This window comes from Cantharellus anzutake, assembly GCF_015039405.1.
Source record: "Cantharellus anzutake strain C23 chromosome Unknown EI90scaffold_33, whole genome shotgun sequence".
NCBI lineage: Eukaryota > Fungi > Basidiomycota > Agaricomycetes > Cantharellales > Hydnaceae > Cantharellus > Cantharellus anzutake.
Genome location: NW_024066983.1, coordinates 242,285 through 263,186, shown reverse-complemented (window position 1 = coordinate 263,186; position 20,902 = coordinate 242,285). Strand labels below are relative to the sequence as shown.

The 20,902-nt window shown below is 49.0% G+C and overlaps 8 protein-coding genes across 8 annotated transcripts; 6 read left to right on the top strand and 2 right to left on the bottom strand.

Annotated features, from left to right (window-relative positions):
* The first annotated feature begins 1,606 nt into the window (after window positions 1–1,606).
* On the top strand, window positions 1,607–2,280 carry EI90DRAFT_1479994 (uncharacterized protein). The gene is made up of 3 exons (XM_039051827.1): window positions 1,607–1,624; window positions 1,699–1,883; window positions 2,035–2,280. Exons 2-3 carry the CDS (start codon window positions 1,766–1,768, stop codon window positions 2,142–2,144), a joined length of 228 nt encoding a protein of 75 aa, XP_038914506.1. The 5' UTR covers window positions 1,607–1,624; window positions 1,699–1,765; the 3' UTR covers window positions 2,145–2,280.
* Window positions 2,281–3,910: 1,630 nt separating this feature from the next.
* Window positions 3,911–5,581, top strand: EI90DRAFT_3063689 (uncharacterized protein). The gene has a single exon (XM_039060743.1). The coding sequence runs from the start codon at window positions 4,283–4,285 to the stop codon at window positions 5,489–5,491; it is 1,209 nt and encodes a 402-aa protein (XP_038914505.1). The 5' UTR covers window positions 3,911–4,282; the 3' UTR covers window positions 5,492–5,581.
* A 1,176-nt stretch (window positions 5,582–6,757) lies between these two features.
* Window positions 6,758–8,718, top strand: EI90DRAFT_3290355 (chaperonin 10-like protein). Its single transcript, XM_039067216.1, has 6 exons — window positions 6,758–7,363; window positions 7,424–7,584; window positions 7,637–7,694; window positions 7,755–8,198; window positions 8,257–8,349; window positions 8,408–8,718. Exons 1-6 carry the CDS (start codon window positions 7,241–7,243, stop codon window positions 8,621–8,623), a joined length of 1,095 nt encoding a protein of 364 aa, XP_038914504.1. The 5' UTR covers window positions 6,758–7,240; the 3' UTR covers window positions 8,624–8,718.
* EI90DRAFT_3063684 (uncharacterized protein) lies at window positions 8,469–9,500 on the bottom strand. Its single transcript, XM_039060742.1, has 2 exons — window positions 9,362–9,500; window positions 8,469–9,309 (listed from the first exon to the last, which is right to left on the bottom strand). Exons 1-2 carry the CDS (start codon window positions 9,447–9,449, stop codon window positions 8,810–8,812), a joined length of 588 nt encoding a protein of 195 aa, XP_038914503.1. The 5' UTR covers window positions 9,450–9,500; the 3' UTR covers window positions 8,469–8,809.
* Window positions 9,501–9,589: 89 nt separating this feature from the next.
* EI90DRAFT_2974089 (translation initiation factor SUI1) lies at window positions 9,590–10,507 on the top strand. Its single transcript, XM_039055799.1, has 4 exons — window positions 9,590–9,701; window positions 9,806–9,928; window positions 9,995–10,032; window positions 10,087–10,507. The coding sequence occupies exons 1-4, from the start codon at window positions 9,674–9,676 to the stop codon at window positions 10,228–10,230; spliced, it is 333 nt and encodes a 110-aa protein (XP_038914502.1). The 5' UTR covers window positions 9,590–9,673; the 3' UTR covers window positions 10,231–10,507.
* A 20-nt stretch (window positions 10,508–10,527) lies between these two features.
* On the top strand, window positions 10,528–14,418 carry EI90DRAFT_3063679 (high-temperature-induced dauer-formation protein-domain-containing protein). The gene is made up of 13 exons (XM_039060741.1): window positions 10,528–10,814; window positions 10,899–10,956; window positions 11,024–11,567; window positions 11,633–12,098; window positions 12,153–12,276; window positions 12,334–12,368; window positions 12,427–12,517; window positions 12,562–12,716; window positions 12,768–12,970; window positions 13,023–13,533; window positions 13,587–13,606; window positions 13,662–13,836; window positions 13,896–14,418. Exons 1-13 carry the CDS (start codon window positions 10,671–10,673, stop codon window positions 14,142–14,144), a joined length of 2,775 nt encoding a protein of 924 aa, XP_038914501.1. The 5' UTR covers window positions 10,528–10,670; the 3' UTR covers window positions 14,145–14,418.
* Window positions 14,191–17,333, bottom strand: EI90DRAFT_1480224 (chromatin assembly factor 1 subunit A-domain-containing protein). The gene is made up of 12 exons (XM_039051828.1): window positions 17,067–17,333; window positions 16,877–16,990; window positions 16,727–16,826; window positions 16,384–16,657; window positions 16,197–16,331; window positions 15,960–16,140; window positions 15,653–15,901; window positions 15,505–15,597; window positions 15,292–15,438; window positions 14,806–15,237; window positions 14,320–14,750; window positions 14,191–14,263 (listed from the first exon to the last, which is right to left on the bottom strand). The coding sequence occupies exons 1-12, from the start codon at window positions 17,122–17,124 to the stop codon at window positions 14,237–14,239; spliced, it is 2,241 nt and encodes a 746-aa protein (XP_038914500.1). The 5' UTR covers window positions 17,125–17,333; the 3' UTR covers window positions 14,191–14,236.
* Window positions 17,163–18,932, top strand: EI90DRAFT_3281240 (replication factor C). Its single transcript, XM_039066808.1, has 6 exons — window positions 17,163–17,309; window positions 17,358–17,436; window positions 17,490–17,569; window positions 17,625–17,891; window positions 17,954–18,407; window positions 18,463–18,932. The coding sequence occupies exons 1-6, from the start codon at window positions 17,224–17,226 to the stop codon at window positions 18,619–18,621; spliced, it is 1,125 nt and encodes a 374-aa protein (XP_038914499.1). The 5' UTR covers window positions 17,163–17,223; the 3' UTR covers window positions 18,622–18,932.
* The last annotated feature ends 1,970 nt before the right edge of the window (window positions 18,933–20,902 follow it).

The window sequence follows — 20,902 nt, the reverse complement described above, 5'->3', positions numbered from 1 at the left end:
TTATTGCTGGCAGTAGGCGTGAGAACCTGGCGTACATTAGCTACGGACTCCTTGTTGTTTTGAATGAGCAGCATACTAAACCAATCGTCAATTTCAACGGAGAGGATAGGAACGGAAATTTAATTGTTCGTTCGAAGAACTTCACCCTAAAACTTCCTGTCCATTCTCCGGTACCGTGCTACCAAACCTCTTTCCTTGTGCAATTCCCCTCAGCAAGGATGAGGTTAGCATAATCTCATGTGCAGCTGCAAGGAAATTAGGGATACCCGAAGCTGTGCGATTCCCATGCTGCTGTTCGAGCGCGCAATTGTGGAGATCTTCATTGGGGACCATAGCGCCGTTGTTCTCAATAACTCTTGGTATCTTTGCTGATAGGGGTGAGCAACCCACAGAGCAAACAAAACTCATAACGAAACAAACACGAAGCAAAACCTCCTCAACAAATAAAATTCAGTGCGTACATCCGCATCACATCCAGCGTACGGCCTTGACCCATAGGTTGCGCGAAAACCCAGAGCGGTAACGCATGCGGTGCCGAGACTAGCGCAGTAATTACAAGATCCGGCCCAACTGGCCTTATCCCCTGCTTTCGTTCGCCACTCTCTGGGAAACCTCAACTCGCCGCCAGGATTTTTCACTCTTTTCCCCAATTCTACTATCGTGAACTGAGGTGAGATAAGATTTTACTTGGTTACTTACTAAGACAACATGTAATGATCGGGCTCACACGAGTCCCCTAACGATGCAACGCGCGGAAGCCGATCCTCATAGGTACACTTGTTCAGCATCGGCCTCATTCCATACTTACATATCTCTGTTTACAGGATTCACTCTGATTAGTTGTCAGAGCTTGCTGCCGCATACCATGTGCCTTGTATTGGAAGTGCGCATCACTCTTTCATCGGGCATCCTGACCAAATCGACCGGGAGGAGGGCAACCCCAACAAACCAAGTTATGCCAAATAGGGTTGGGAAATCACGTATGCTGACGGTGGTGTGTCTGTCCCCCGATCCTAAAGCAAGTATGCTCCAGGTTGGTACGCAAATCTTTACCCTCCCTATTTGTCTTCGTGCACCGGGTCGTTCGGGTTACCCGTTATCGATCGAATGGGCTCGTGTATAAGTATTTTAATGAGCTCTGGATGGATGCGAAACATCCTTTGGTGTTGAGATCGGTTCCTTACAAGGCTGGTGTGAACCACTTGACTACTCAAAGATTCTAGAACTTCGACACCAACTGCGGATAGGTTTCTTTTATCAATCACGAATCGAATGAAACATCCCATGTAGACATCTATCTTTTGGATCGCTCGCTTCCTTTCACTCCCATCCTCCATCAATGATGATCGGCCACCCGTAGCATCCAAGCCACATTGATATGGCTACAGAAATCTCTATCTGCAGTGGACAACAGATAGAGACTGACCATATTAATGATCATCGTTACTTAATCGGAGGGGAGCGAACCAAGAGACAGATGTGAATGTGAGGTGCTCGGATCCATTCGCGGAAGTGTGATTCCGATAAGATTACGTAAATGAGACTCATTAAGCTGTGACACTGACAAATGCTGATGTCAAATTGACTTCACTTGAGAAATACTTATCGGTCAACTCCGTTGAATGTAAGTCATGAATTGAATGGTCCGAGAATTTGTTGGGGAATGGGGTATTCAGAAATGAACCCACACTGAGGAAGAGGTGCCTTTCCATTGCACAGCAAGCTTGCATCGAACGGACGCAACGACGGTGAAAACAAAAACAACATGGAAGCCAATCCAGTCGCCCTCATACTACCTTCTATTGTTGCTCTGCTCCTTCCTTTGAGCGCTTTCAAGCTCCGTGAGATTGTTGAGCGTCGTCAGTTCCCTGACGAGTTTCCCGATGATGAGTGAAATGCGCCACAAGTGCTGTAGCTGTGCCTGTATGGAAATACCATTGACAACCAGGTACCTCCCTTGGGTCGAGCTATGTGAACGAATTGGACTTACAGAAACCCACTTCAGACAATGCAACGACATTCTTGTTCCCACACATGGTGAGCGCATTGGCCATCGCTTGGAGGATAGCTGGCAGCTGGATTCACACCCAAAGTCTCTAGTGTACTGTATCACACCAATTCCCCTCCCACTTTCAAAACCCTAATCCACTGAATGATTGCATCCAACTCGACACGATCTTCTGTCATGTACTTAGTAGAGTATTGATCCATCTGGCATAAATATCTTCGCTTTGGGAATGCCTCCACACCATCGTCGGTCTGTTTGTTCGTTCATTCGTTCACATCAGGTTCCATGAATCTATGCGGTTCGTGGTCGTTGGTATCCAGAGTACCACCCATCCGGACCTCATAATATGATGCTTAAGCGAACGTACACTATAGGATGGCCCGAATGCTCGGTCGATTGCTCGATCGTCACCCATTTCCCCAATGGCCACAATGAACGATCCAGGCGTTCAAGTTCACCGTGGGAATACTTTCGCCTAAACTGCTCATAACATTTCCCTCTTGCCATCCTCTTTGTCCCAACTTTGAAATCTGCATATCAAGCCCTGTTCGAGATGGTGGTTTCGTGTGGATAGGAGTAAGGAGGTCCTTTGCTGTCGTTCGAGATGCCAAAGACATCGTTCAGAGCGTGTGCGTATCGGGATAATCAAACAGAAAGTTGAGGAACTCTTCGCCTCTTTTCAGCTCTGCATTAAATGGGGAATACAGTGCTTTCATTCTGGAACGTAGACCTTCGACTTTCCCTTTTTGCTCATTTCTCTAAGCGCTCCGCTTGAAATCGAATCCTCGTTCGACAGTAGCGCTCTTGCGTCTGACACATCAGTGATCATAGCGAGCAGGCGCTAATGGCGCATGGGATCGTAAGTCCGAGCTACAGTGCTGGTGTTGGTCCGATCGGTCAGACTGTCAGTGCATGAGACGAGCTTCACCTCGCCGTGCGGCGCTGCATGACGATAAATGAACCCTTGGGGGAATGTTTCGATCCTTTTTCTCTCCGCGGCTGGCTGTTCCCCCCGTGGGCCTCTGCCATTCTCTTTGAACCGACTCCGAATCCAAATCTCTCTTGTTCGAAAGCCGTTCCGGCTATCTGCAGTACTATTCTGCTATCTCTGCAAGTCAGGAGGCTCGGAATTACAAGGGCAACTGACTTGACTGCATCAGGCTCGACACAAATAAAGTATATGAACCGTCGGATGAGAACTGGGGATTTACGACTGCGGGCTTGGGCCTGACTGGGAGGCAATATGACCCCGTGGGAGAGCAATTGGCCGATGCTAGAACTTTCCCGGAGCGCTTCGGAGGCTGCCCGAGTATTTGGCGAGTGTTACTTACATAGATCGCGGGGCGACGGAGCCAAATCTGCTACATAATGGTCAGCCAATGATAGAGTAGTTCGCTTTCTTCAACAATGGACGTCTGAGTTCGGATATAATGCGTATTCGTTCTTCACTTGGACTGCCCTTAAATTACAAATGAGCAGGACCAGTAGGACTTACTGTGACCTTTACGTGGTCACCGCGGAGTTCCTCAGGTCACAGATCATTAATCAATAGCAATATCGAGTTCGCGGATCGGCACATTTCAGGTGGATTCCGTTCATCATGACGGCCTCGCATGTGAGCACAAGCCAGAGGGGTTGAGCTGGCGCTAAATAAGTCTCCAGATAAGTACGTGGCACAATACTGACAAATACATAACGCGAGGATACTCCCTGACTTCCAGCCTTCAACAAACTGTGTGCATTCCCCTCATCCCACAATCCCAGGATAATTGTTGGGCGCATGCCGAGTGCTAACTGGCTGTCGCATGTGGATCAAATGATGCCTTGTTAATGGGGCAACTCCTGAGGGACAACAAATCACTACACAGTAGTTGCTGGGGCGTGAGAAAACACGGAATCAACTGCTCCTGTTCTGGCTGCCACTCCTGGAATCTGGCTACACTGGAAGCCTTTTTCTGCTCCTATTGCTTTCAGATCGCTATCTTGATACACAGCCCGGGCTGTCTCCCCGAAACCCTCTTGGGTGAAATTCAAATGCGTCTCCTATCTCTGTTTATGGAGCTGTTTCTCTCCTGACGCTTTTCCTTTGTGCCCTTTGTCAATTCACGAGTGGCGAGACTCGGCTCTAACTCAGTGGCAGAAAATCGCCAGTGATTCGACTATAAATGCACTCTCTCTGGTGCTGCAAGATTCACCTGGCCAGGACTGCCCTCATTTGTGGATCTTCCCCACATCCCTCACTCATTTTGCCCGGTGCAGCCTTCGGTTGGCGTGATGCTCTCCTTGACTGTTGACCACTTCTTCACTCTCATTCTGCCTCGGCGCCCCAGTGCCTCTACAATGCCACTACCGCCCACTCCTACCAAGAAAGCTAGTAATGGGATTGGCTTCAGGAAGCGTCGACGCACAAACCACGATTCTGCTGGGTCGTCTGACGATGCCGACCGAGAGTTCAAAAAGCGCGTGAAGGCCGACGAGAACTCTCAACCAGCCCAAGTACTATCAACTTATCCATATTCCCATCGCCCTCCACTGCATGTCAATCCTTCTACGACATTTTCATTAACCCCGTCTGTCACGACTTCGACCACTGTGCCAATCTCGTGCTCAAACGATGTGTTAAGGTCCTGTGATACGATAAAGCCGACCATAACGAAAAAGTATTTTGCGCCAAAAAATCGCAGCGATCTCATTATCTGGGGCCAAGGCAACGAAATGATCGAGTTTTACGTTGACTCCCAAACCATCTTCACGGCTTCCCCTGTTTTGCAGCTTCAGACGGTTCATTATGGGTTCCTACGCGAAGACCTCGGGGTCAAGCGTGCCATTCTCTCGCTCGACGAGACGTCTGGGGCCATCGATTCTTTATTACGGCTCATCTATCCACGGGTCAAGAAGCCCCGTGTGGAGTCATCAGAGCGCCTCAGCGACCTCCTCGACTTGTGCCAGCGATACGCTGTAGCTCAGGCCATCCATTACCTTTGCTCGACAGCTCTTCGAGATCTCGTCAGAGAATACCCCCTTCGCGCATACGGCATAGCCTGTCGTTTCAACCTCAAATCGGAAATCCCCTCCATTTCGCGTGAAATCTTACGCGCAGACTTATCCAAGACGGATCTTGGCTATGATCTCGCGTACTGTACCCCTGATCAAGTCAAGAGGATCCTTAAATTCCACGAACGTCGCGCCGGGGAAGCCATTAAGCTCGTCGCCGAGGTGTCGGCAGAGGGTCTTACATGCGGCGGGGAGTATTGTGAAGATGGAGTGGCGGAGTGGTGGTTGGAGGTAGTTAAGGGTAGCAGACATCTGTTGCAGAAGAAGCCTATTACCGAGGAGCTGTTTTCACCCGAGTTCCTTGCGGGATGCTGTCGGAGAGCAGCGATCAGATGCTCGCAGTGTCCATTTACTTTTTTGTCGTCTCGTTCACAACATAAGCTAGCTATCGTTAAGGATCAAATTGATTCGCTCCCTTGTAGATTGTAGTTCTTGTGCTCTTCATTCTCCATCTTTCTTGTAGCTTTACTCGCCATACTTACACTCATTCAGACTCATTCAGACTCAGTCAATAACAACCCTTTGGTTTTTTGTATGAATTACGTTGGAGTATCTCCAACCCAGGGGTTTGAATCGTGGCAAGGGACCTCATTAGTCACTACTTGAAGCAGACAATGGAATGATGTCTTCTGTCACAGAAGCTACATCTGAAGCCTCACTTTGTACACTGCGAAGGCTACAGATATACGATACCAGCATTGTGCAACGTACGCAACTATGCGGCATCTAAACACTGATCAGGATGGGAGATGGTTTGGATAGGTCAACACGGCTAGGCGAGAATCCAGTTAACGTGGAGTCGAGTTTTTTGACCAAACGGGTTTCGCCTCGTCAGGATTTCCAAGCTATCAAGAGCAACAGGGTAACTATGATTTCTTGAGAGAATGAGTGAGTATCGACCCACTAAAGCCGCATCATTTGTTTTCTGAGTCTGTCTCTGAGTACGCAGTTCGTCGACCTGCTTCTTTAGGTCTGGTGACAGGCTCTGGAAATAGTTAGCGCTTTCTGTAGACTCCTGGGTGAAGTTGAAAAAATCCTTACGTCGTACAATTTTTTCTCGTCTGGGGTTGTAGCTGCTCCGATGATGAATAGCCCCGGATACGAAAACTGGACAGGGACGACTCACCCTTCATAATTAGCCATCCTACGCCACCATGGAAGCTCATGTTTAGTTTTCTCCGATGGTTTCGTAGCAGTCTGACTAACCAACACCAGTGACTTGGGAGCAGTTAGGAGGGGATCAGCACAAGCTGTTTATAACTTACGTCCAGCTGTAGTCAGCCCGATTTTTGCCCATGCTTGGGCTGCCGACATCGTCCGACCAGTTTTGGTGTCTGCTAGATTGAGGGGATGTGACGTTGAGTTGTGGCTGTACGACGAGCTAGAACAAAGTCCCAATGGAGTGGATTAATCAGACTGGTTCTGGATAGTAGACAGGCCAATCAAGGTCAACGTAGGCATGGCGTTCTGCGCAGGCGAACGGTGTGGGCCGAACATAAAGATACATGATCTTGGTGAACAAATAAATTGGTGAGAAAAGCAACCATGGCTGAGCATAAGCAGTAAAAATTTTGGGATTGCAACTAAATCAGCGGTAGTGAATGGGGAGGATGAAGGCTGGAACGAAAAGCCGTAGCAGAACGCAGTTTTTGCAGCGCTTAATCATCAACCGTGGGAATGAATCCTGATTGACGCGGGCTCGTCGCGGTTCCGCTTTGTCGGGCAGAACGGCACAAAATCCGCAGTGGGCTCCCTATGCGAATTCTTTTTTTTTGGCATGGCCCAGCGTCTTCCGTTGCCCTCAACTTGCACCGCACCAAAGCAGCTCCATTTTCGGTTCTTTTTCTGTCATCTTCGCGGACACCTTAGGTGTTGCGTTGAATGAAGGCCGTTCATCTCGACGTCGGTGGTCCCGTAGGGTGGACATTGAGCGTGACCCCAAGTTTTTCTCTGGCCCGCATGTCGCCATGCATTCCATTCGCTGGGCGTTTTCATTCAGTGAATCACGCCACATACACAACACCCATTGTAAAATGCTCTCCCTTTTAATTAACCTTTATTTTGTAACAAGGTGGTATAGTGGGCTGGTAGATGTCCTTCGCAAGCGCAACGAACCGTGAAGCCTGGTGTCACGGACACGGGCGAATTCCGGGTTAGCCCTGAGACTCCACATCTGAGATGCCAACCCATCGTGCCCTCTCTCAAGAGGAAGCAAAAGGACCCCTCAACGTGAAAGAAGTAACGACAGCTTCTCCCGCGGCTCTTCAAGTTCAGATTCGCATCAAAGCAGTCGGCCTAAACGTACTTGTCCCTTACCTTTGTATGCTTAATCCTGTGATAACGTCCAGCAATCGAACCTAGCCGTTGGACTATAAACAAATATACGATAATTATCGGGTTTCTGAGTACCCCTGGATCGGTGGCTTAGATCTATCTGGCGTTGTCACAGAGGTCGGAGAAGAGGTGACTCATCTCCAGGAAGGGGACAGGGTAGCAACTGCTGCTGTGCATTTCATTGACGGGTGAATCTCAGCGAATGATTAGTTGCGAATAACTCCTGACTGTACTACTCAGACAACCAGCTGCTGCATTTCAAGAGATTTCAAGCAGCGATGCTAATATCGCTTTCAAGGTAGATTGTTTTGAAAATAATGCGGAAAATACACTAACTTAATGTCGATCCTTGATATAGATACCCCAAATAGTCGGCCACGATGCGGCGGCATCTATCTCAATCAACTACTACACTGCGATCGTGGGACTCTGTCTTCCCGAGCATCTCAACCTTCGCTTCCCCGCCCTTCCCCATCCTTCGAACCCAGCTCCCCTGGAAAATCTGCAGCCTGATTCTGATGCCCCTATTCTTGTTTGGGGTGCAGGCTCTGGAGTGGGAAAACACGCCCTCCAAATCCTTCGCATTGCAGGCTATACGAACGTGCTCGCCACTGCTGCCTCGCATTACTTCGACAGCGCCAAGGCTTTGGGTGCGAAAGAAGTGTTCGATTACAAAGACGAACATGTTGTAAAGAATATCCGAGCTTATTTGGGTGACGCCAAAGTCTTGCACGCCTATGATGCTATCTCGACGCCTAACACCATCAGTAAGTTGATTGAAATTGTCAATGTAGGGGGAACGGTGAGTTCTTGGACCGAAGTTTTACTGTAGGCCACCGAGGACTGACCGCTGGCGGCAGATTGCTACTGTCACTCCTGAGGGGCAGGATCTCCTGCCATTCCATGGCGCTGCAATTAGACGTGCGGGCATCCAAGGCGCAATTGTAATCAGCGTACGTCCCCACTCAGGTCTGGCTGCTTCCCATCCTGATGCCCCTCATCATCTTCCAGAAGACCAACCCTGAGCATTGGGAGTTTGGACGCCGTGCAAGGGAACTGATTCAAGACTGGCTGCAATATCATGGCGATGACAAGCGCTTCAAATACTTCTTCAATAGTACTTACGTCATCCCAGGAGGACTGGACGGAGGTGGTATACAGCGAGGCTTAGAAATGCTCGGCAGGAACGAAAATCATGGGAAGAAAATTATCGTGAAGGGCATCTGATGAATGCAATCGATGACGGAGTGTCTGGTATGTACAGTGTATCATAAGAAGATAATGGAAAACACGGATTGGAAGAGTGGAAAATATTCCAGTTGAAAATGAACCGCGATGATCCTGGTCTTGCCGGATCCAAGCTTGTTTAGTGGGATTTCCATGCTCGACTCCGTGCCTCTGACTTGGGTGGTTTCACGTTTTGAGCTCGATTTGGGCGAGAAGGGCCTGCATTCTCTTCCGCATATTGGGTTGGCCTTTGACCCCTCTACCACCTTTCCCCATTACTACACCAGAATCAGACTTCTTGTGAAGTGGGTCACTTTTGAAATTATGTAGACTCTCTGGTGAGTAGGCTATCTTAGCGAGTTTACGTGCCCTCGCTCTAGCTTTTTCCGATGAAGCAGGCTGAGAGGGTTGCAAGGAAGGGGTTTGGTTTGATGACGCAGACTCTTTAGAAGTGCTGGGGCGGTGTTGTGAGCGGGAGAACGAGGCGTCTTTTCTGTCCGGATTCTGTGAGGTAGATGGGACAGCAACATCTGCACTATCATGGTTGTCTTTTGCGATTTTCTCTTTGTTTGAGGGTGCCTCATGATCTTGGAGTAGTAGGTTTTGGCGCCCAGCTTTACGCAATTCGGCACGATATGCATATTTTATCTTCTGTTGTTCTGCCCACTGCTTCTGTAGCTTCATGGCTAGTTAAATTCCGTTTCATAAAAGTGCCCGTCTAGTCAGACCAACTCGTACCCTTTTGTGGGGGGAGATGGGTAAATTGAGGTGCCTTTCGTGGCCCCTTCTTCCCCCCTTCCCCATGATTTCCTTTTGTGGGAGCCATCAGGAATTGCCACAGTCCCAAATGCAACTCAAGAGCTTATAGCAGAAGAAGCGATGGAGGAGACCTTTGCTGAGTTCCTGATCGGTTTCTTGAGTAGCGAGTCCGAATAAAGCAGGCCGGAGTTTGCCAGGTCATACCAAGTGACTCCGCGCTCTTCACTCCTCTTCCCTTCTTCCAACAGTACTCTCTCCACTCAGGACCGAAGTACCTCGTTTCCCCATCGTATGAGCGTTCAGAACCTTGAGAAGTACGGTGCGTAGACCTGACCTCTTCCTTGTCGACGGTTCCTGTGATCGGCCGTCGGAGCAAGTTGTTCATCAACGGCGTTCCTGATTTTGTTTGATTCTATGCTGTAGACCCCTTCGCAGACGAGGGCGACCCTATTGGCGACGTTGAATCTAGCAAGAATTACATACATATTCGTTTGCAGCAACGTAATGGTCGTAAGACACTGACCACGTTGCAAGGACTGCCTAAAAGTATGACAGCTCACCCGTAGTTTACATAATACATGGTCTCATGGACGTCTTTCCTGATATTCTTAGTATACGACTCCAAAAAACTGTTGAAAGCTTTCAAGAAGGTGAGGATTTTGTGCGCCTCGCCGTGCATATGTTGATCTCCCCTCCCTGTACAGGAATTTGCCTGCAACGGGACCCTTGTCGAAGACGAAGAACTCGGTCAGGTTATTCAGCTTCAGGGGGACCAGCGTGTGAAGATAGCCGAGTTCCTTGTTGTTGAAGGCATCGAGAAGAAGATCATCAAGATACACGGTGCCTGAACATTCCGTCTGCTCTGCGGCTTTCGCTGGAAAATCTTTTTGTCTTTCTCCATTACGTTTCATCATTCCATCGTCGTGCCTCCTGTGACATCAGCTTTTGCCACATTGGAACTACAGTGACTTTTCAGGGAATTGTTTAGTTCGTCTTGTTGATGATCTCTTTCTACATGTTCATCGCTTTGTACTTGTTGAATCCCATTGCGTTTATTGCCACCCCGATGCCGCAAGGGTGAGTTCCCGACTCTCCTCCGTGTCGAGAGGAACTGCATGGTTGATGAACGTGAAGGGTGGTGATGATGGTCATCGGTGAACACGGAAAACGTGACTTCGCAGTCTGCATCATCGCAAAATTACCAATTCAGTTCTCGCTTTGGCGGCAAGGGTTGGCGATTGTCGTCGAGTGAGTTTCGGTTGTCGACCGGAGTCCTTTTTGAAAAAAGATGTTCCCCTTTCCGAAGCTGTCTTCATCCTTTGGCTTGATTGGCAACGATCCTAAACTCGCTTTCCGCACCCAGCCTGGGGGGATAACAAAGTTGGCAGAGGTGAGAAATATTGCAGAGACGGACGATGCCTACTGGTCACAGGTAGGTATATTGAAGTTTTCTGGGTGTGGCAAACAGGATTGATCCCTGTCCATTTTTGATGCTGCTTTGCGGTCCTGCATCCAGTATGTCCAACTATTTGATAGTGCCACTGACGTTTATACACTCATAACATCCCAGGACAGTAAGTAGTGCGCTTAACTTGTGTAGATGCATTTCTCACCATTTATCTTCGGTTTTGATATTCGAAGTCCGTCGAGCTCTCGTCGAAGCGCCTGAGAATGTAAAGACACTTATCAATGTTATCACTCATCGTCTCTTCAACCTTATTTCCGACCATACCTTCCCCTCTCCCCCAGCAACCCTCGCTTCTGGGATCACTAACCTAAGCCCAATCTCTCCATGGGCTCAAAAGGAGAGGGACCCTACAAAGGAAGTGCTTAATTGTCTACGCGTTCTGGGTCGCATCATACCTGTCGTATTTGATTACGAGGAGGCATTCGAAGAGGAGTTATTTTGGATGCAGAAACCTGTTCCGGGCTTGTCCTCGAGTGATGTGGACGTTTCCAGTCGCTCGAGCGAGCCCCAGTTTGTTATCGATGATGAGGACGAAGGCGAGCGGTCTTCACAGCCCACCCTACCGGAGGATCCTCAAAGCATTCAGCCCAAGAAACAACTCCAACCATGTCTAGCCGAACGGCTTTTTTCAAGCACGATTGATTTGATGTTCTGTTGTGGATTTACACTACCAACTTCGATACAGGTTGACCATCACAAGATTAACTATGTGATTTGGTATGTTTAAGCAATCCTCTCCATAGCATCGTCATAAGCGTTTGTCGATAATTTGGCCGATGCAGGGATAAAGGCATAGGGTCCACAACGGCCGTTGGGTCCAGCGGTCAACTAGAATCCAACAAATCAGAAGTCCTCCGCTTCCTTCTTATTCTCCTCTCCAAGACAATGTATCATGCTCCTGCAACCGTCCTCACTCTTCCGAATAGATACGCCTCTCATTTTGTCCACAAGACTCCTCGCCGTCTTGTTCTTTCGATTTTATGCTCTCTTCTCAATACCTCTATGAACGGTGAGGCCAGTGCGGGTTGGACCGGAATGGTGGATAAGATGCCTTACAATCACCTCATTATGGCGAAAAAGGCTGATGAGGGCAGAGCTGGTCTTGTCGGATTGTGTTTAGACGTCTTGTGTGTCCTGCTGGACTACCAGGTTGGTGATGCGGCCGACTCAGGGGGGGCCAATGCCCCTGGGGAAAGGGGGACGCCTACAACTCAGTCCAATGCATTCAGGTACTTTTTGGCAAAGTTGGTCCGTCACGACCATTTTATACTTTAATTTGTGACCTTTAACTATCTGAATCAGCACCGTCCAACTGATTTCGATTTCGTCCTTAATGGGGTGTTGCTGACCCTGGAAACTGACCTGTCAAGTGCCAGCAATCTCCTGCCAGGATCCACGCGGCCTGTACCTTACATTCTAGAAACATGTACGTGATCGTCTGTCTTGGGACCGTATAGTTCTGGAGTACTTACAAATCCATCAGTCATTTTTCTGTGGAAGATGATTGAGCTCAATAAGGTACTTTATACTCCAACGTTGCTGTTTAGACAACTCAAGGTGAAGTTACTGCTTGAAGAAATTTCGTGCGCACCTGCTTGAATCGGAGAAATTATTGGATCTGATCGCATACCTCCTTTGCTTCTGCCTCGAGAACAAAGATAAACCTCGTACGCCCCTCTTCCCTGCGGTTGTCTTGTAGCTGACCAACCAGAGCATCACGGGTTATGTCGCGCCTTGTCATATGTCGTTCAATCATTATCTGCGGAGATGCGGTTCGCCATGAGATTACAAGATGTTATGCCTGCCCGAATACCCATTCCGTCAAAATGGCAGGCCTTAGGTTCCGCAGGAGACTTCTTCATTACCGTATGCTCGCCTTCGCCAAGATTGGAGTACATTTCTCACCCACGCCATTAGTCCATTTACTCAATCGTCGCTACAACTTCTGGGTCTCTTAATTCTCTATATCCCGCCCTAATTATCGCCATCTCTAATGTCGCCCCATATTTTCAAAACCTGACGGTGATATCTGCGACGAAATTGATCCATCTCTTTACTGCATTCTCAAATCCGATGTTCCTTTTGGCTGATGATAGTCATCCCCGGCTTGTCTTCTTCATGTATGGTCCACTGCACATGGATCCCAGTTTCTCCCTTGACATATCCCTTCAGGTTGGAAGCACTCAACGGGATATTGTTCCATCAATTAGCGTCGAACCCTAATGTGGTATATGCAATATTGCGCTCTCACAAGATCTTTGAAGAGATGGGTACATTCACTTTGGTCAAAGGTCTACGAGAAATCCGCCGCGTCCAAGAACTCAAGGAAGAACGGGCTCGGCAGTCTGCCAGAAAGCAGAAGAACGCCGCTGCCAACTCAGATACGAACGCGGCGGAAGACACAAAGGACTCACTACTCCTGAGCAACGAAGGGATGGGTGAAGTGACATCCGTTACAGGGCGTGGGTCAGGTGAAACTATAACACAAGTTCCGACCTCCGATTCCCGCGATTCGTTGCCGCGACGGAGTTCAAGCGAAGCGAGAGATTTGACCGCGATGTCTGAGAAAACGAGGGGAAAGATGCGAGAACGATCTATCTCGATTGATCTACTAGATCCTGAGCTGGAGAGGATAGCTGCGGCAGGTATTGGGAAAAATGGTTTTGTGCCAACGCAGGAATGGGTGTGTTCGATTGTTCAATCTCGCACTCTGTCTGATTCCTCTCTTCCCTGTAGGTCACATCCTGGCAACAAGGGTAAGCATCCAGGACCCAAGAAACGCGAGTTTTGTTGTCTGATCCCCTGTTAAAGACTGCCTCTGGATCCAATCCTCCTCACCATCTCCGAGCTCCTTCCACGGATAACTGAAATCGCTGGCTCTGGGTCTAGGCACGCTTCGAGTCGAAGGGTATTAGACTATCTCAAATCTGTTACGCTGGAGGGCATACTACCCCCTGCCCCTTCTCTGAACCCCCGCCGTTTCCAGGTATGGGCTTATCCTTGGTCGAATCAGTCTATTCACCTCACTTTTTCTTGGTTGAACAGTGGTCGGACGCGTCCATGGTATGGTTAAGCTCTCTGATATGGGGGGAAGTTTACGTCCGGGGATCGAATGTTTTAGGGGTGTGGAACGGAAGGAACGTGAGATTGTTTGGTGTTCGGCACACACCCACGCCGCGAGGGGTTGGCGAAGCGGTACAGAACGTTGTCGGCGGTATGTTTGGAAGTGGCTCAAGCAATGACCAAATCCCAGCGACTGGGACCCCCCTGCAGAGGCTAAATCCGAGCAGATAAACCAGCTCTATATTGGATTGGATGTAGTCTGATTCATCAATTAGGCACCGATTCAGCAATGCGATAAATTAGAGCAAGAGACTGTAGGCGTGTCATGGTGGATTTAGTCCAGCATGCGTCTTGACAAACTGCATAAGGGTTGGCTGTGCGATTCTGCCATGCACCTAGAACTCACCCAAACATCAGATTTGACCTTCCAGATCTTCTTTTCCTTCACTGCAATCTCCCCAATCTTAGTTTCGATAGCATTTTTACGTAATAATGGGACTCCCGGTAAATCTTTGAACTGTTTGAACAATTCGTCAATAAGAACGGGTTTGGGTCGGTCGCTTCCGTCAATCGCACGCAGGAAAGCGGGGTAATGTTCTGATGGGAGCGAGAAAGTAAGGCCAGTCCTCCTTGATGTCCCCACCTTGGCGGGTGCTGAGTCAGTTTCGTTGACCACGGATCCATTTGCTTGCGAAGCCAGAACATGGAGTGGTATGGTGGGAATGGCAAAATTGGGCCCGGTATCGCTTGGAGCGTCTTCAGATTGCGTCACAAACTTATTGTAATCCTCGACGCAGGCGGAAACAAAAGCAAAAGGGTCAAGTCCAAGATAAGAGTCTTTAGGATCCAAGAAAGATAAGATTCGTGACTAGAAGTATTTGTCCAGGCTCACCATTAAGAAGAGATATATTATGGTCATTAAAAGGTTCATATTGTCGTGTACCAATGACCTCCTCGTAAAAAGGACCCTTCGAGAACGGTATCAAGGGACCGACAATTTGTCTTCGCTTCCTTGAAACAGCTTTGATGTTGGACTCTGCCTTACGCTTCCTCTTCTCATTTACAGCGGGATTTGCAAAGGGAGACACTGAGCGAGAAATCCCACTCGCCACTTCGATCTCGTCGTCGCCAACAAGCCAATCATCCTCTTCAAACTCGTCTTCGCCTTCCCCTTCGGAGCCGCTCTCAGACATCAGTTCTTCGGCGCCTTCGACTTCTTCCTCTTCCCATTCATCACCGCTATCATACGAATAATCGAAGACAACAAGATCTTTGGCGAATGGGGTTCGTGGACCCACATGGGTAGAGGATTTAGTCCAAGTCCCTAGCAAACACACGGTTCAATAACGACGAGGTAATAGATTTGGCATAACCGTACCGTAGTAGGGTGGCCGTGCATTATCATGAAATTGGAGTAATTTAGCCGGTAGTTTGCGCCTGTCCTTGAGTAAATCGAGGAGCCGCCGGGTCTCGACTTCATCTCCGTTCACCTCGGCTTCACTCAAGTTCGCCATAATATCCCGGACTGATAAATTCGCTCGGGATTTAAGTTTCTGGGATCCAAGAGTTATTGAGGATTGACTGGATGTACCTCCATCGGTGAAGCCCAACGAAGGGGGTTCATAGAAAGATGATCCCACGCGCCGAGATGGAGGCACTTTTCGAACGAATTGCGAAATAAGGTCTAATGGGAGTTGATCGTTGCAGTGGGAACGGGCTTCGCAAAGCAGTCAACTCACTCCTCGGCGCAATGTCCCCATTGATGTCCATTGCGTATGCCAGGGGTAGATAAATATCGGGGAGAGTGGAACAGCCATCAGTTTTGCTCGGATCGCCGTCAAGAATGATTATTTCAGAGTCTACTCTCGTCACTGCTCCCTTCGGGGGTTTTGTGTGGAACTGGTTCGTTGGTGCCAGGATAACGTTCTTGCGAACAGAAAACGGTAGGAAATATTTGTCGAAATCTGTTTTGGGATCCGTGGCAGTGGCTACACCCAAAATACAGATTAATTATAAAGGATGGGAGTGACGAAAAGACGCGCAAACCTGGTTGGTCGCGCCGTTTGACCGGTTTATTGAAGAAGGATGCCATGATGACCGCAGATTTCTTGATGCTGGTGAGTGGAATTGAGTAAATGAAATATGGGCTTACTTCATTCATTTTGCTCCCCGTCTTCTGAACTTTGGGCATTTTGGTGTCTCCGCTTGAGTGCGTCGGATTTTCCGGCTAGATCCAAACTGTTAGGCGCTATCTCCTTGGACTGACCGGGGGGTGCGCGTTACCTTGCTTTCGTCGCTCGGGTCCTTGATTTGTGCCGTAGCCAGGCCACCCTCCGGCTGCTCTTTCTTACCGCTCATGAACGGGGTCCGACCCTGTTCCGGAAGAGAATTGAACAGGTAGTATAACTCCTGCTTGGCCTGGAAAAAGAATTCAGGTGCGCTACACATTGGTGGCAAGCATGGAACATACCTGAATCCGTTGGGCCTTGCGAACAGCCGCAGCATCTTTGTTGCTTACTGCGCCTTGGACGTGATTCAAATCTTTCGCTTCCCACCTCCAGATACAAAACGGAGCGGAGGCACTGTCTATGCCGTAGTTAACCCGAACCGCCACATCGAGCACGGCCTGCTGAAGCACCGAGTTGCTGATTTTGTCGCCCTGGCTAGCCTCTTCGCTGGCAGACTGAGAGTGAGGGAATAGAGTCTTTCGAAGGCTCCTAAGAAGGACGCCGATAGATTTGTCGCTAGAAAAGACGGGAGTCTATGTTCAGTGATTATGGAAATCGAGGGTGGCTCTGTCACCATGTGCGCACCTCTCGTGAACGTGCTTAGCTATGAGGGGGAGATGCTCTTCGGGAAACAATGATAAGGAGGAGTTTTGACCAGAAAGAAACTCGTGGAAGGCAATCAATGCTATCAAGTGTTCGTCAGCGTGCGCAAACATCTTCCACATTCAAGCACACCTTTCATAGATTCAATGCCAGCTGACCAATCGATTGGTTTTTGCTTAAAGATAGCCTTCCCATCTTTAATGGAGACACCAGAAGCTGTCGACACTGACATGCTCAGACCTTTCCCTATTGTGGCGAGTCACACGTTTCATCGTGAATTGTGGAAATGTCTCGACGCGTCAATAGCTCAAGGATCACGAACCTATTTCGAATTTCGAGGGGGAGGGTGTCTGGATATCAGTAAAGGTCTCCGAGGACATGTATGACGCGTTATGAAAACACGCGTTCCGAACAAGTCGCAAAGAGCAACGCGGAATGAGGAAACGCGTTTGCGGAAGCAAAATCAGCCAATTCTTGCAATGGACAGTTTCTTCGGAAAGCAGCCTTCTAAACGCGTTTCAAAGACCGCGGTTGAAGCAACCTCTCAGCCATGGGTAGAGAAATAGTACGTGACGTTCTAGCCCCTAATCACCCTTTCTGAAGCGAGTTATAGTCGCCCCGAAACTATTAATGATATCTCCGCCCAAGAACATACTGTGGCAGTCTTGCGAAATGCATTAACATCGACCAATGTGAGCAGACACATCTGGGACTGGGATGATCGAGCCAATCTTTCGCATCGTAGCTCCCTCACATGTTGTTCTATGGCCCACCCGGAACGGGCAAAACCTCCGCAATCTTGGCCCTTGCCCGCCAATTATTTGGGTGAGTTCTTTCGAGCCCTTCATAGCCGACAAGACTCATACGCGACCCAACATAGTCCAGACATCTTCCGATCCAGAGTGCTGGAACTCAATGCCTCGGATGAACGAGGTATCTCAATAGTTCGTGAAAAGGTCAAGAACTTCGCCAGACAGACGCCGCGCAAAGCGCCGGTGGATGGTCAGTATCCATGCCCACCATACAAGATTATAATTTTAGACGAAGCCGACTCGATGACACAAGATGCACAAGGTGCATTGCGACGAATCATGGAGACGTATTCGAAAATCACTCGTTTCTGTCTCGTCTGCAACTATGTAACAAGGTTACTATCCTTCACCCTCCGATGTTCATCCTCCCAAGCCTGATGGGATTCCTCTCTCACAGAATAATAGAGCCACTCGCTTCCCGTTGTTCAAAATTCCGCTTCACTCCACTTGACGTTTCGTCAACCCGCTCACGATTATACCACATCGCTCAAGCCGAGAATGTGAACATGTCACCCGAAACTTTCGACACCCTCATTAAAGTATCTGATGGTGATCTTCGCCGAGCCATAACCTATCTCCAGTCTGCCGCCCGCCTTTCACCCACCGCAGAACCTTCCAACCCAATCACTCCTCGGGACATTCAGGAAATTGCTGGTGTCATTCCAGATGCTATCATCTCCGCATTCTTAGTAGCATTGGGGGTGGAGTCTCACTTACCTGGAGGCGTTAATCCTGATGCTATGGATATTGATAACCTGCAAGCGAAGAAAGCTGCTGGATACGACGATGTGAGGAATGCCGTTCGTGGTATCATACGGCAAGGGTATAGCGTCTCCCAGATGCTCATTCAGGTGCGCGCACTCGCTTGTCTACTCTCAAGAGCGATCAGTCTGATTTTCCCTACAGATTCATGATGTAGTCGTTTCTCACCCTGTGCTCTCAGATATTCAGAAGGCACGATGTTCACTTGTGATTGCCGAGGTGGACAAGGCGGTCATTGATGGAGGGGATGAAGAACTTCAACTACTTGAGCTTGGCCTACGCTGTTATAAAGCCCTGTCCTGACACAACTGTACCATCCATTCTTAAATTATTTGTGCAACACATGGATCTCCAATCGTGCATGACAATTAAACGATCGAAGACAGACCCTTCGACCAAACTCTTTCTGACAACCGGTGAAAGCGACATCCAGGAAGCCGAGAATGCAAGCATGATGAGAAGGGAGGCCGGGTTCTAGTTTGGGAACAATCATGGATTTCCGGGAAATCGATTGAGTAGCAGAATACATATTTAGCCGCACGCTGGAATAACGTGTTTTGGATTCTGAACAATTTCGGTTCAGTATACAGTAATTTACTCAATGCACATTTACCCTCAATGCAACGGCAACAAGTTTGACCTTTCCACACATTGGATTTACATGAAAAATTTGTGACTGCAAACAGTCAAGTTCAACTTGTACATATTCTAATTTTCAGGCAATTCCGTCGGAGATGGATGCCTATCATCAGCAAAATATTGTTATGCTCCTGAGTGCTCCGGAGTATGGAGAAGAGGGAAATGATCACTCATGACAGAATCAGAGCGGACTTCTCCTCAAACAAGGAGATGTTAAAAGCAATATCTCATGTAGATGAGATAATCAACGGGCTGAAGATGTCTTCAGCCTACAAATCGGGATATTATACCCGAACAACCACCATGGCAACTACGGGCTGAGGTAGAGCTCTCCCATCAGGAAAGAAGGCTGAAGAGCCCAAACCCAGATGGAAAGAGGATATATCCTTGAAGAATTCGAGGAAAACTGTCAGGGCATACCCCACCTGACCCTGTGCCGCATCTTGCACCACTCTGCCCTACCCCACTCCCCCACTACCACTCCCCGCTTCTCCTCCCCTTTTCTTCTTCTTGTTGATGAGCGACACTTGTGATCTCGGAGCTGGACTATAAGCGGGAAGCTCAGTCTCAGCTAATATGCGTGAAGAACTGATATATTACCTATAAGCGGGAAGCTGAAGGTAATGTACATATTGTAAGTGACAATAGTAAAGGAAACAGTAATAAAGGAATGTAACTAACCTCAGTCTCAGCTAATATGCATGAAGAACTGAGGGAAAAGGAAATGAATTCAAATGAATGAATATATCCGTGGCCTGGCACAGGTTAGTCCAAACTAATCAGGGTTGACTGAGGTCATAGTGGGAGATGGCTGTCACGACCGACGAATCCCGGGGCTCCGTCAGCGGCGAACCAATGCCGATAGGCGAATCCACTGACCTGAAACCCATCCTAACCAGCCCCCAACCCCATGTCTGGTCCCCTGCCTTACTGCGTGAGACTTGGCCAGTAATCAGAACCTAGACCCTGCGGTATTCCGACCTTACCTCCAGTTCCTGAGCCCTTGGCGCTCCCGGCATTCAGTCATGCCTGCCTCGTCTCCATCCGAACCACACTCATCGCTTCCCGCTATGTGGTCACAGCCACGCCCCACTTCCGTGCATTCTGCACCCTCTGCCCACTCCACACCCTCTGCCCATCTCTGCACCTTCTGGCCACTTCTGGTTGCCCTTGACACCTCTGGTCAGGTCAACACTCCCACTCCCCTCTGTACCTCTGTTGGCCTTCATGCTGTCCTTGTGTGACAGTGCTGGCAGATCAACCTCTGTTTGCGGACTTGTGTCGGCACCGCACCGACCCCGCTTATTTGCGGACTTGTATCGGTGCCGCGCACTGACCTCCGCTTTTCCTCTGGCCATTTGTCACTTGGCAGCTTATCATTCATTCCTTGCCGAGTGCCATTTATTGTTTGCTTCCCTGCCAATATCGGCATTTGATCCCCTCTTTATTGGCACTAGGTTATTGATCTCATTCAGTTATTCATCAATAACCCTTGCCACTTATTGTTTATTGATCTGTTCCTCGTTTCCAGTTCCCGGGCTCTTGTCCTTATTTAGTTTGACAATCCCCGCTTATCTCCGTGCTGGACTGCGCCGGACTGACCGGCCTTTCTATATTCCCTCTTGCCTATTTATATACCTTGTAAATACTTTCGGGGACCCCAGTCTGAAATCAACCAGAGTACCCCCCTGTCTGTTCTGAGTCTCTCCTTCTGCAAAGGGGGCTTCCCCCCTCTGAGTCTGTGCTTGCGGAGTCCGTGCTCCTTCTATAGGTCCGCTCCGCCCGCAAGTCTTGTTTGAAGTCCGCTGTGAGTGTCAATCCGTAAATACGGGATCTCCCCCAAACGTCAAGCTCAGGGCACAGCGCTCCACCTGAGTCGCTGAGGCCGCGATCCCACTCTGCTAACCTTGAACAGCACTTCCGGACGCGCCGCATATTTCCGCCC

Bases quoted from the DNA above. Each gene is read 5' to 3' on its own strand.
- EI90DRAFT_1480224 (XM_039051828.1), bottom strand. From the start codon at position 17,124: ATGTCCTCGGAGACCTTTACTGATATCCAGACACCCTCCCCCTCGAAA. The intron at 15,598-15,652 runs GTGAGTTGACTG...AACTCCCATTAG, and splicing joins TGGGGACATTGCGCCGAGGA to ACCTTATTTCGCAATTCGTT. The intron at 14,751-14,805 runs GTGAGCCTGGAC...TGGATCCTAAAG, and splicing joins TAATATATCTCTTCTTAATG to ACTCTTATCTTGGACTTGAC.
- EI90DRAFT_2974089 (XM_039055799.1), top strand. From the start codon at position 9,674: ATGAGCGTTCAGAACCTTGAGAAGTACG. The intron at 9,929-9,994 runs GTATGACAGCTC...TGATATTCTTAG, and splicing joins GTTGCAAGGACTGCCTAAAA to TATACGACTCCAAAAAACTG. The intron at 10,033-10,086 runs GTGAGGATTTTG...CTCCCTGTACAG, and splicing joins TGTTGAAAGCTTTCAAGAAG to GAATTTGCCTGCAACGGGAC.
- EI90DRAFT_3281240 (XM_039066808.1), top strand. From the start codon at position 17,224: ATGGACAGTTTCTTCGGAAAGCAGCCTTCTAAACGCGTTTCAAAGACC. The intron at 17,892-17,953 runs GTTACTATCCTT...CCTCTCTCACAG, and splicing joins GTCTGCAACTATGTAACAAG to AATAATAGAGCCACTCGCTT. The intron at 18,408-18,462 runs GTGCGCGCACTC...TTTTCCCTACAG, and splicing joins TCTCCCAGATGCTCATTCAG to ATTCATGATGTAGTCGTTTC.
- EI90DRAFT_3063689 (XM_039060743.1), top strand. From the start codon at position 4,283: ATGCTCTCCTTGACTGTTGACCACTTCTTCACTCTCATTCTGCCTCGG.
- EI90DRAFT_3290355 (XM_039067216.1), top strand. From the start codon at position 7,241: ATGCCAACCCATCGTGCCCTCTCTCAAGAGGAAGCAAAAGGACCCCTC. The intron at 8,199-8,256 runs GTGAGTTCTTGG...CGCTGGCGGCAG, and splicing joins TTGTCAATGTAGGGGGAACG to ATTGCTACTGTCACTCCTGA. The intron at 8,350-8,407 runs GTACGTCCCCAC...ATCATCTTCCAG, and splicing joins AAGGCGCAATTGTAATCAGC to AAGACCAACCCTGAGCATTG.
- EI90DRAFT_3063679 (XM_039060741.1), top strand. From the start codon at position 10,671: ATGTTCCCCTTTCCGAAGCTGTCTTCATCCTTTGGCTTGATTGGCAAC. The intron at 13,534-13,586 runs GTGTGTTCGATT...TCTTCCCTGTAG, and splicing joins TTGTGCCAACGCAGGAATGG to GTCACATCCTGGCAACAAGG. The intron at 13,607-13,661 runs GTAAGCATCCAG...CCCCTGTTAAAG, and splicing joins GTCACATCCTGGCAACAAGG to ACTGCCTCTGGATCCAATCC.
- EI90DRAFT_3063684 (XM_039060742.1), bottom strand. From the start codon at position 9,449: ATGGCTCCCACAAAAGGAAATCATGGGGAAGGGGGGAAGAAGGGGCCA. The intron at 9,310-9,361 runs GTACGAGTTGGT...GAATTTAACTAG, and splicing joins CCATCTCCCCCCACAAAAGG to CCATGAAGCTACAGAAGCAG.
- EI90DRAFT_1479994 (XM_039051827.1), top strand. From the start codon at position 1,766: ATGGAAGCCAATCCAGTCGCCCTCATACTACCTTCTATTGTTGCTCTG. The intron at 1,884-2,034 runs ATGATGAGTGAA...TTGTTCCCACAC, and splicing joins GTTCCCTGACGAGTTTCCCG to ATGGTGAGCGCATTGGCCAT.